We start from the raw sequence: 13,126 nt of genomic DNA, 5'->3' as shown, positions 1-13,126 counted from the left end.
TGACAGTTGTGGGAAGATTGGCAGATGGAGAATCCACATCCTTTATCAGTTAGTGTACATTTGAAACACTATCTTCAGGTCTCAGGCCAGTGAAACCTTCTATATGACTAGCACAGGGGTCTGCAACCTGCCGCTCTAGAGCCGCATGTGGCTCTTGGCCCTCTGCTGTGGCTCCCTGTCGGGTGATCCCATCATTGACGGCCCCGCCCTTCACCCTCCCCTCCTAGTCACTCTTTGCCCATCCTCAGTAGGTAAGGGCAGTGGTGGGGATTGGAGAAGTGACTGGGGCTGATTCTCTATCGCCTCATTCTTGCTGGAGCTTCTTCCAGTCCTTGTTTGTGCTGGGTGGGCCTTGGTCGCTTGGGGAGATGCCCAACTTGCTCTCTGTCCCAAGACATTGGCCCAACCCAGCTGCGCCTGATGCTGGCCTCACTATCGCAAGGGCTGATGGGATGGGAATGGGATCCAGGAGGAGGGGACGACAGAAAGGGGGACAGGTCCACAGTGCTCAGCTGCGGGTTTAAAATATTCATGGGGAACCTTCACTGCCTGGACAATGCTTTTCAGTTAAAGCTCTCTCTCTCTCTCTCTCTCTATCTATCTATCTATCTATCTATCTATCTATCTATCTATCTATCTATCTTTCTCTGTCTCTGTGTGTCTTCTCTCTTGGAAACCAGGTGAGCTCTCCTTGGGGCTCTTTGTTACACCTTTTTTTTCTTCTTGGCAACTTTTTGTAAATATGGGCTGGCTGAGGAACGAGCAGAAGACATGGTGGAGGCGTTCCTTTGTGAGACCCTCCTTCCCCTCCTCTTGCAATCCCCTGGCCAGCTGGGTGGAAGTGGGGAGACCCTCCTGAAGTGAGCAGCCACCCATGCTGTGTGCTTCTTTTCCATGCCTTTGCCTAACCTGGGTGCTCAATTGAGGAGGGTCTTACCGCTTGTACACACCCTCCCAGTCATGCCACAGCCAGCAAGGGAGTCGTGAAAGAAGTAGGGGGAGAGGGAGGATGAGGGTCACCAGACCCTTAGTGCAGAAGTGAAGGGGTCCTGTACTTGCCTTCATGCCATATTTGTGCTCAAGGCAGCCTTTGCCTCCTGCTGGAACTTGCGCTGAGGGTGGGAGAGGGGACATGGCAAAGCGGTGGCTGAAGCCTTAGCACAGGAGTGAAGCAGCCCTATATTTGGGCTATGGAGTCTACGGAGAGGGGCGGCATACAAACCAAACAAACAAATAAATAAATAAATAAATAAATAAATAAATAAATAAATAAATAAATAAATAAATAAATAAATATTTGCCTTCAGGTCACATTTGGCTCAAGGCAGCCCTTGCCTCCCAACCAGTGTTCCCTCTAATTTTTTTGGGGGGGTGGGCGGAAAAGTATAGTGTCTAAGCGGCAGTCCCTTTGGGACTGGGCGGCACAGAAATATCAAATAAATAAATAAATAAATAAATGAACAAACAAACAAATAATAACCCACCCTGTTTTGCCTCAGAGAATTTCAAAATAAAATACTGTACTGTGTGTCTATAACAGTGAGCTAGTTTCAAACTAGATTTTGATTTTCTTTCTCTTCCTTACTCCCATTCTTTTTCTTTCTCTTTTCCTTCCTCTCTTTTTTCTATCTCTTTCTCTCTCTTCCTCTCTTCCTCTCTCTCTCCTTCCCTCTCGGCTTCTGGGCAGGTTTGGAAAACTCTGAGTTGATGATGATTTTTAAGTGAGTGATTGCTCACTGCTCAGCTTAGAGGGAACTATGCTCCCAACACTTTGGTCACATCCTGTTGCCAGGGGTGAATGGGACAGGATGGCTTGTGGTTCCATGTTGCAATGGGCTCCGGGAGAAGGAGAGTACCCCATCTCCCCCATAGTGAAGCGCCCTAAAGTTCACTGTGCTGCGCAAGGCACTGGAACAGTGCCTCGTGACCTGCTCAACGCCTCATATCAGAATTAGAGAGGAGGGAGAAACTGGTAGAGAGACACAGAGTATGAGAGAGAGAGATACAGATAGAGGAGGAGAGACATAGACACGGAGAGAGAGATGGGGGAGAGAGAGAGAGAGAGATGGGGGAGAGAGAGAGAGAGAGAGATGGGGGAGAGAGAAAGAGAGAGAGAGTAGTTTTTAACAACCAGTCGTCTGCCCTAATGACAGGCTGGGTAGGTGTGGCTATAGGGGGTCATGTGAATGGGAGTGAGTGATGTTGAGTTGGCCACGCCTACCCAGGTTTTGTGGCTCCCGATGTTTTCTTTGGAAATGGGTTCAAATGGCTCTTTGAGTGTTTAAGGTTGCAGACCTCCGGGCTAGCAGATCTTATTTTATGATTCTTCCCCCCACCACACCCCTGTTTACCCTCGAGTTGTAGTTTAAGATGTGGAATAAAAGTTTTATTATAGCTCACTGATAATCCCCCAAATTGATCTATCCAGAGGTATCAAGCTTGGCAAATCCAGTATATCTGTTCCAGCTTCATTCTCTACATTTGAATTTCAGAAAGCTGTAGATGTTATGTGCTTTGTACCCAAACGTTGCAATGACATGATGAATGTGGGACGTCTTCAAGGCTTTGAGGTAAATTCTGAGGATCAGTCTCTGGTTGGAGATTCTTGATTCTGATTTTCCTGATTAAACAGCTCTCTTTTCCCACCCTCCCTGACCCTCTAGCATTACACACCCTCTAGCATTACATTATATCTTTACATACCTCCAATATGTACTTGACAAAACAAATAAATAAATTACTTACAGCAGTGTTTCCCAACCTTGGCAACTTGAAGATATTCGGACTTCAACTTCCAGAATTCCCCAGCCAGCATTCGCTGGCTGGGGAATTCTGGGAGTTGAAGTCCAAATATCTTCAAGTTCCCAAGGTTGGGAAACACTGACTTACAGTGATGGGAAGAATATATATCTTCAAGGAAGGGTCTTGATTGCTTGTTTCTGAAGGATCTCAACTTCAATACAGATTTACTTGGGAATGTGAGCTTAAAATACAAGACATTACGGGGAAGTAGTGGGGGAGGTGAGGGCAAAATTTAGAGTCCTTTGGCCAGAAGGAAGATTTAAGATAGAACATTTTGAAATGCCTAACGGTGCAGTCATTGAAACTACCACTTTAACTATAGTGGCATGTGTGAATTTTATTTATTGATTTGATTTGATTTGATTTGATTTGTATGCCGCCCCTCTCCGGAGACTCGGGGCGGCTAACAGGAATAATAAAACAGCATATAATAATAATAATCCAATACTAAAAACAGTTAAAAGCCCATTATTATAAAAACCAAAAATACATGCAGACATACCATGCATAAAATTGTAAAGGCCTAGGGGGAAAGAGTATCTCAATTCCCCCATGCCTGGCGGCAGAGGTGGGTTTTAAGCAGCTTACGAAAGGCGAGGAGGGTGGGGGCAATTCTAATCTCTGGGAGGAGTTGGTTCCAGTGGGCCGGGGCCGCCACAGAGAAGGCTCTTCCCCTGGGTCCCTCCAAGCGACATTGTTTAGTTGACGGGACCCGGAGAAGACCCACTCTGTAGGTCCTAACTGGTTGCTGGGATTCGTACAGCAGAAGGCGGTCCCTGAGATAATCTGGTCCGGTGCCATGAAGGGCTTGCTATCTCAAGTGAATGCTATCTCAAGCTACATTTTAGAAAATTATTGATGAGGAAAGCTACCATTTGGGTGGGTGGGAAAAACATTTGACAGAGAGCAGCATTATAAGGATGTGCTAGACCAGTGATGGTGAATCTTTTTCGGGACTGAGTGCCCAAACTGGAATCTGGGCATACGCACCGGAACACTGGAAACCTAAAGAGCAGCTGACCAATGTCCATGCGGCCTCCTTGTCTTCTGGTTTCTAGCACCCTTAAGTTTATAGTCAGGGCTGTTCAGATGAGAATATGTTTTATAGGACATATTGGGGTGGCATGCAAAGGAGATGAATTCACTTAAGAATATTTTATATCAGTACCTAACATTTCTTTAATATAATCATTTGCATGAGTTATATTCTCATGTTTTACTACTCAATTTTAGCATATTGTACTGTATTTTAACTTATTTATCAAAATTTCCTTTATTTTATCCAATTTTATTGTATTTTAACAGCAGTTTTATGACGACCGATGTGGTCCCTGTTTTTGCTTTGATATGGTCAATTGACTAATCAAATAAAGTTGATTGTATTGTATTGTAGTTAGTGCACACATGCGCGCCACCCAGCTAGCCTTCGGGTTTCCAGCACATGCAAAGACCAGCTAGCCGGTGGGTGTTCTGTCGGGCTCTCTGGTAGACTCCTCCCAAAAATTCACAGCTACAAATTTCAGACACACGTTTGAAAATTCAAAACAATGTTCTTTATCATGAAAATTCACTTAAACTAAGCCCTCTTTTGGTATAGCAAAGAGCACTGTCTCCAAACAAACTGGTAATTGGTACAAGTCCCTTATCAGTTCTGTGATACTTAGCTTGCAGCTGTGAGACAATTCACAGTCCTTCTTCTTTCACAAAGGGAAACACACTTTGCCCTGGTTTAGTTTCAAAGCGGGGGGAAAATCAGCACACAAAAAGTCAAAGTCAGTAAAGCAGTCACGAAACACAAGGATCAGATAATCCTCCACAATGGCCAAACCCACAGGCTGCTATTTATAGCAGCCTCACTAATTACCACAGCCCCACCCAACCACAGGTGGCCTCATTTTCTTTGATAATAATCTCTCAGTTGTTGTTGCCTATGCATTGCTCTCCGCATGCGTGGCTGTATCATTAACTCTTGTTCTGAATCCAAGGAGGAGATAGATAATTGATCTCCTTCTGAGCTGTCTGCGACACTCTCCTCCTCCCTGTCACTCATGTCTTCTTGGTCAGAGGAGCCTTCATCAGCAGATTCCACCGGGGGCAAAACAGGCCTGCAGCATGTGGATGTCTCCCCCACATCCACAGTCCTTGGGGCAGGAGCTGGGCCAGAGCTAACCACAACATATTCTCATGTTTTACTACTCAATTTTAGCATATGATACTGCATTTTAACTTATTTATCAAAATTCCCTTTATTTTATCCAATTTTATTGTATTTTAACAGCAGTTTTATGACAACCGATGTGGTCCCTGTTTTTGCTTTGATATGGTCGATTGACTAATCAAATAAAGTTGATTGTATTGTATTGTAGTTGGTGTGCACATGTGTGCCAACCAGCTAGCCTTCGGGTTTCCGGCACATGCAAAGACCAGCTAGCCAGTGGGCATGCACACACCAGAAACGAGAAGAGCAACTGGTGACTGCGTGTGTGCTCACAAAGAGGGCTCTGCGCACCCCCTCTGGCACGAGTGCCATATGTTTGCCATCACAGTGCTAGGCCATACTAATGTTAGGCTCTCATAGTAGGGTAATTTCATGTCATATAGACAGTTGGATAAATTGCAGCTTTTTTTCTTCTTTAGGGGAAGCTGACTTCACAAGGGAAGCTGCTGCAGCAAAACACTTTTTGGGTGGTAGAGCAGGCAGGCGGGAACCTGGCCCGGGCTCGTGAGCGTCGCATCTTTCTCTTTGAGCAAATTCTCATCCTAAGTGAGACCCTGGAGCGAAGGCGTGGTCCATATGCTGCCCCAGCATATGCCTTTAAGAGCAGCATCAAGGTATTCCAGAGTTGACAGTGGGGAATTGGGATACATTTAAGCATCTGGCACTAACTCGTAAGGGTCTTTAGAATGGAAATGTTCCCTATCCAAAGATCAGTGCCCCACCTTTCTACAGGGGCCTTGTGCATTTGTATACCCTAATACCATATCATAAATTTGATATTCTCTTGGATATATGCAGATACGTTATAGCAGGACTTCTAGCTGCAATTTGAGAATACATGAGCAACAAAAAATAGAACTTAGAGAGCAAACAGTGCAGCAAATCTAATGGATAAAACTATTTGTTTGATTTCCATGCCTTATGCCAATCAATGAATGCAACAGCTGTTTGCATCAGGATACAATCGTATAATCCGAAAGCCATACAATTTCTGTGGGCAGACAAAAAATGAAAAAGTGATGCTTTAATACAGTACTTTAAATCCTTGCAATATATCATTGTATGGCATAGTGTTTCCTTTTATGAATTGGAATAAGTTAAGTCTAAATCTATATTCAGAACATAAGTAAAGGTTTGAATTTACTTGGTTGCTGAGTATCTTACTCTCTCTATTTTATTCATATAATTTTCTTGCTTTTTAGCATTGTTGCTTGGGGGGGGAAATCCCATGTTCACGTGATCTGGATTATGTTTGAGCCAATCTCATTTTATTATCTTTATTTAATCAAGTTTCTCAGTAGGAGTCACAACTCTAGGTTGATCCACTTGATCAATTTCTCTTCTAGGTAAGCTGTTTGGGCCTGGAGCCTTGCGTGGACAATGATCCCTGCAAATTTGCACTGATCTCTCGTGGCACAGAACGGGGCACCATCCGTTACGTACTGCAGGCAGCAACACCGGAAATTGCCCAGGCCTGGGTGACTGACATCAACCTCATTTTGGACACACAACGTGACTTCCTTAATGGTAGGAGTAAAAACATAGCTACAGTACCTACCAACTTTGGCCATTCAAATCATCCTATCAAAAACTTTGCCCAACGTTCCTCCGGGACTTCAATATTCTCAGCTGATCATGCGGTGAGCCAAGGTGGCGCAGTGGGTAGAGTGCAGTACTGCAGGCCACTAAAGCTGACTGCTAGATCTGCAGGTCAGCAGTTCAAATCTCATCACCAGCTCAAGGTTGACTCAGCCTTCCATCCAGCATTCCCCGTAAGCTGTGCGCATGCGCGTGCCCCAAAATACCCCCCGCGCACCCTTTTCCACGGGCGCGTGCTTCCCAACCCCCTGCCAGCCCGCGGGGCGGGGAGGCGCCAGCAGTAGAAAGAAAGGGAGCCGCGGCCGCCCCTGCCTCCCTACGGTGCCTCCGGCCCCCTCACGGCCCTGGCCTCTCGGCGCTGCCCCCCGCCTGCCCGATCCGCCCCCTTTCTTCCTCCTCTGCCTCCTGCCTTGGGGCGCAACTTCTCCCGCGGTGGTGGCTGCAGATTCTCCTCCTCCTGCACTTCTGCACTCCCAGCCAGGAGGCTGCGAGAGAGGGTTTTCTCTGCGCGCTTTGTGAATCCCCGCCCCGCCCCTCTTGCAGCCCCTTTGCTGGGAGCGCTTTCGTCCCGGACTTTCAGCAAGGGGGCTGCAGTAGAGGCAGGGCAGGCGTTCCCGAAGAGCTCAGAGAAAGCGCTTTCGCAGCCCCCTCGCTGACAGAGAGAGAGACAGAGGGAGAGAGAAAATAAGTGAGAAAGAGAGAGAGAGAGAAAGGGGGGAGAGAGAGATAGCAAGAGAGAGAAGAGAAAGAAAGCAATAGAGAGAGAGAGAAAGAAAACAGGAGAGAAAGAGTGAGAGAGAGAAAAAGCAATAGAGAGAGAGAGAAAGAAAACAAGAGAGAGAGAAAGAGAGAGAGAACAAGAGGGGGAGAGAGATAGAAAGAGAAGGGGAAAGTGAGAAAAAGAGAGAGAGCAAGAAGGGGAGAGAGAAAGAGAAATGACTCTTGATTTAAAGCATATGGTAAAAAGCACTCAAATAATAACAGAAAAAAACCCCCAGCCGTTTGTGTGTGTGTGTGTGTGAGTGAACTCTTGAACCATTTCCAATAGCTCACCTGTTATTGGAAATGGTTCAAGGCTTCACACACACACACACACACACACAAGGGTGGAGGAGACAGGGATGGAAAAAGAGGAGAAGATAATAATAATAGTAATAGATTTTGGTTTTGTTTTATTATTAATTTCTTTTAATAAAAAAGAAGGGATTTTTTTCTTATTTGTTTGTTTACTTACTTACTTACTTACTTACTTATTTATACTTCTATGCCGCCCAGTCCCAAAAGGACTGCCGCTCAGACACTATACTTTTTCGCCCACACCGAAAAAAAATTAGAGTGAACATTGCTTCCATCCTTCCGAGGTGGGTAAAATGAGGACCCGGATTGTGGGGGCAATAGGCTGGCTCTGTTAAAAAAGTGCTATTGCTAACATGTTGTAAGCCGCCCAGAGTCTAAGGAGAAGGGCAGCATTAAAAATAAATAAATAAAATAAACTAGATAGGACGATTACTATGAAAGTTCCATACTGCATTGTAGAAGTAGGAGAAACAATAATTCATAGTTAAGAAGAAAATTTTCAAATTTTAATTAGAGGCTTTAAAATAATAAGTTTTACAGAATTTGAGAGTTTGAATTAAAGGCCCGAGATGAAAACGCATGAAGAATAGTTGCAGGATTTGGGTTTGTCTAGTCTAGAGAAAAGAAGGATTGGGAAGGGCATGATAGCAGTATTCCAGTATTTGAGAAGCTGCCACAAAGAGGCTGATTATTTTCCAAAGCACCAGAAGGCAAGACAAGAAACAATGGATGGAAACTAATCAAGGAGAGAAGCAACCTGGAATTAAGGAGAACCTTCCTAACAGAGAGGACAATTAACCAGTAGAACAGCTTGCTGTCAGAAGTTGTGGTTGCTTCATCACTGGAGATTTTTAAGAAGAGATTGGACAGTCACTTGTCTGAAATGGTATTATAATAATAATAATAATAATAATAATAATAATAATAATAATAATAATAATAATAATAATATTTGTATGCCGCCCCTCTCCGAAAACTCAGGATAGCTCACAACAATAATAAACAATGTACAAATCCAATATTTAGAAACACAATTTAAAAAACCCTTATAATAAAATAACCACGCAACCCAATCAAACCATACATAAACCAAAATAGTTAGGGGAGGTGTCAATTTCCCCATGCCTGGCGGCAAAGGTGAGTTTTCAACAACTTATGAAAGGCGAGGAGCGTGGGTGCAGTTCTGATCTCCAGGGGGAGTTGGTTCCAGAGGGCCGGGCCCGCCACAGAGAAGGCTCTTCCCCTGGGCCCCACCAGATGACATTGCTTAGTCGACGGGACCGGGAGAAGGTCAACTCTGGGACCTAATCAGCCGCTGGGATTTGTGCGGCAGAAGACGGTCTCAGAGGTATTCTGGTCCGATGCCATGTAGGATCACATGCTTGAGCAGGGGCTTGGATTAGAAGACCTCCAAGGTCCCGTCCAGCTCTGTTCTGATTGATTGGTCTTGTATTTTACGTAGTCTCATATTTTTGATCCAGGTACTGTTTCATCAGTGAAGGAACTGTTTAATTCTCCTTAATTATTTTGCTTTTTGTTACTCTTGAGTCTTGACCTTCAATTTCTTCTTTTCTCTCTCTCCCTCCCTCCCTCTCTCTCTCTCTCTCTCTCTCTCTCTCTTTATCTCCCTCTCTCCCTCCTTCCCTCTCTGTCTCTGACACACACACACACACATTCAGTATCTTACCTCAATTTTGCAACTTTTTTTTCCTTTGCCACAGTAGTACCTAGATTGATCCCTGTAGGCAAAAACTGGGCTTATTTCTCAGGGAGTCCTTCTAATAGGTAAAGGAACCAGGGCAACAGTTCCATCTCAGCTTAGTGCCTGTATGCTGGATTTTTACTCCTAGGAAGGTTTGTGTTATTCAAATATGTGATTCCCACTTGTCAATTCGTCTATAATTTTCATTCTAACAAGATCAGGTCTTAATGAAAGTGAACAAAGAAGCAACAAACATGTCTCAGAAGGGGGTGCTTTGATTTGTGCAGATCAAACACAACACAAAACACATTTGAAGGGAGCGAGCTCCAGAATCCCAAGTGGAGGCCATTCTATTCATTATAGAGAACGCGAAGGCAAAACATGCAAGTTTGCTTAAGTTGCTTTTTCAATACTTCCAATTTTTTTCACTTGAAATATTTATTTTAATTTTTAAATTTAGAAGTTAACCTGAGTCCACAAGACACTAGGCAACTAACAATTCTAAGTGTCTGCATTTCCACCAAGGGCCGCCCCCCTCCACCAACTGACTTGGGCTGGGCTGGGCTGGATGCCGACTTTGGAAGGCAAGAGGGCATGGGGGACCACCTGAAAGGCCAAGTGGAAGGCCGCTAAGCATGGCAGGGCTGTAGGGAAGGAAATAGACTTCTCCCTCCCTTTTCTGCTACCCCCAAAATGTTTTCCTGCCTTTCACATGGTCTCTTAGTGCCCCCCTGGTGCCCCCTTGCTACTTAATGCCCCTTAAATCATCCTACCACCCCCCAACGGGTGGTACCGTCCATTTTGGAAGCCACTGTTTTAAAGGATAGCACAGATAATTAGAAACAATAGAGAAAATCGTGCAGAACGCAGCCGCGAGAGCCATCGTGGGGTTTCCAAGATTCGCCCACGTTTCTTCAACACTCCGTGGCCTGCATTGGCTGCCGATCAGTTTCCGGTCACAATTCAAAGTGTTGGTCATGACCTTTAAAGCCCTACATGGCATTGGACCAGATTACCTCTGGAACCGCCTGCTACCACATGAATCCCAGCGACCGATAAGGTCCCACAGAGTTGTCCTTCTCCGGGTCCCGTCGACTAAACAATGTCGTTTGGCAGGCCCCAGGGGAAGAGCCTTCTCTGTGGCAGCCCCGGCCCTCTGGAACCAACTCCGCCCGGAGATTAGAACTGCCCCCACCCTCCCTGTCTTTCGTAAACTACTCAAGACTCACTTATACCGCCAGGCTTGGGGGAGTTGAGATATTCCTTCCCCCTAGGCCATTACAAGTTATGCATGGTATGTTTGTGTGTATGTTTGATTTTATAATAAGGGTTTTTAGTTGTTTTATTATTGGATTGTCACATGCTGTTTTTATCATTGTTGTTAGCCCCCCTGAGTCTACGGAGAGGGGCGGCAAACAAATCCAATAAATAAATAAATAATATAAAATAGGTGCATAGAAAAAAGAAGAAAATTGATAGCAATGGCACTTAGACTTATATACTGCTTCACAGTGTTATACAGCCCTCTCTAAGCAATTTACAGAGTCAGCCTAATGCCCCCAACAATCGTGGCCCTCATTTTACCGACCTCGGAAGGATGGAAAGCTGAGTCAGTCTTGAGATGGTGAGAATCGAACTTTCGCTGTGGACAGAGATGGCCTTCAATACTACATTCTAAATACTGCGCCACCATGGCTTTTTGATTTAACAAAAATTAATTCCAGATCCTGGACAATAAACAAAGCTAGCTTAATTTTTTTTTAAATGCAAGGACAAATCGATCTTATGTTATAAAACCAGCATGAGAGATATGAGACTGACTAAAAAAGAGTAAAGAAATGAAATATAAATATTTCCAGGGAACAGAATAGATTGAGGAAAGAAAAGAGAATAAAAGAAAGTCAAATGCTGTTGAGATATAGAGGCTCACTATTATGAAAAAGAAATATTGCAGGTTAAACTTCAACTGAAAGATACCATTAGGTTTTATCATGGATCAATACATCTTGCTGTCGGTTTTTAATGGAACTTAAGAAACAAAAACTTCATGATATTCATACTACGTTTGATTTGAGGAGAGCCAGCAGAGATATAGAACAGCTTTTCTGAAGAATAAGCTGCTTTGAATGTTTTTTAAACCAACTATATACAAGAAGTTTACATTTTTTTCAACAACTACTTTAAATACACAATAGTTGCAGAAGAGTTACATAGAGGACAGGTTATAACTGTGGTTATTAAAGAAGGATAATCTGAAGACTTTTATTTTAGATAACCTCTACTGGCCCAAAAAGGGAAAAATAGTAAAATTGAACAACTATGCCAATTATTATTATGAGATTGACAAATAAGAGAATCCCAATTTGAGGAAATGATAGCTGCCTCCTTGACTATTTTATGTACCAATTCAGTGGATAGAAAAAATATCTTTATTGACAGACAAATTGGGAACCTAAAACCCTTTTGTATCACCAGTCACAAACCTCCCAGTGAATGGAGATAAAAAGGAGGGTTGCTTCAAAGAACTATAATACTGTACAGCATCAATTTGTACCATCTATTATGGGATGGGATATCATGGATCCCAATACAAATCCTTACCTGGAGACAACAGGATTAGGTTGAATAACTGTATCCTTGATCGTTGTATCACTGACTCAGAACATGGGCTAAAGCTGAGGAAAAGTAGGTAGTCTAGAAAGGAATCAGTTTTAAAAAACAACAGAAACTGAGGAAAAAGCTGTTGTTAAAAAAAGACTGTCAACTGGATACTTGGGGAAAAAGAAATACTTGTGTTTTGGTTGCTGTAGAACATGCAGACCTAATTCAATAGGAGAGGTATAAATAAATCTTTAACTGAGGCAGGAGAAGAAAAACGTAATTTCTGCTGTTAAGAAAATAGAATGCCATGCTGAAAAGGCAAACCAGCCAGCTATAGTTGTAGTTGGAAAAAAAATCAAAGACATTTCTACAGAAAGGGGTAAAATGGTTTGAAAAAGGAAGAATTTGGAGAATCCATGAGTTGGGGGGTGGGGGGAAGAAGCATTGTGTTTGCTCCAAAGGAAATTGTTTCTCTGGGTGATGTCATTACATCACAAGCAACTGTGTCCTCTTCGCCAATGATGTAAAACTCTTCAGCACCTCCGATAGCACAACTACTCTCCAAAAAGACCTTGACGCTGTTTCTGAGTGGTCTAACACATGGCAACTCCAAATCTCAACTAGCAAATGCTCTGTCCTACACACTGGGAAGAAGAATCTGAACTCCAAATACGAACTGTATAATCAAATTATCACAGATAATCCCCACTCGGTTAAAGACCTTGGTATACTAATAACAAAAGATTTAAGTGCCAAAGCCCACTGCAACAATATAGCCAAGAAGGCTTCAAGAGTTGTAAACCTAATCCTACGTAGCTTCTGCTCTGGCAATCTCACACTACTTACCAGAGCTTACAAAACTTTTGCCAGACCCATCCTTGAATACAGCTCATCTGTTTGGAACCCATATCACATCTCAGACATTAACACCCTTGAAAATGTCCAAAGATACTTCACCAGAAGAGCCCTTCACTCCTCCACTCAAAATAGAATACCCTACGAGACTAGACTTTCAATCCTGTGCCTAGAAAGTTTAGAACTAAGACGCCTTAAACAAGATCTAAGTATTGCCCACAAGATCATATTCTGCAACGTCCTGCCTGTCGGCGACTACTCAGCTTCAACCA

General features: G+C 43.6%; 1 protein-coding gene across 12 annotated transcripts in view; it reads left to right on the top strand.

Annotated features, from left to right (window-relative positions):
• ARHGEF25 (Rho guanine nucleotide exchange factor 25) overlaps window positions 1-13,126 on the top strand; it is a 133,354-nt gene that overhangs the window by 108,053 nt on the left and 12,175 nt on the right. For 11 of the 12 annotated variants that reach the window (XM_070740911.1, XM_070740908.1, XM_070740909.1 and 8 more), the window contains exons 12-14: window positions 2,493-2,570; window positions 5,440-5,634; window positions 6,367-6,547. In XM_070740911.1, coding sequence (XP_070597012.1) covers window positions 2,493-2,570; window positions 5,440-5,634; window positions 6,367-6,547 — 454 coding nt within the window. The remainder of the gene's footprint in view (window positions 1-2,492; window positions 2,571-5,439; window positions 5,635-6,366; window positions 6,548-13,126) is intronic. The other variant, XM_070740913.1, reaches the window with a different exon arrangement.

The sequence above is a fragment of the Erythrolamprus reginae genome, chromosome 2 (genome assembly GCF_031021105.1).
Source record: "Erythrolamprus reginae isolate rEryReg1 chromosome 2, rEryReg1.hap1, whole genome shotgun sequence".
NCBI classification, from domain to species: Eukaryota; Metazoa; Chordata; class Lepidosauria; order Squamata; family Dipsadidae; genus Erythrolamprus; species Erythrolamprus reginae.
This window is presented reverse-complemented; position numbering and strand designations above follow the sequence as displayed.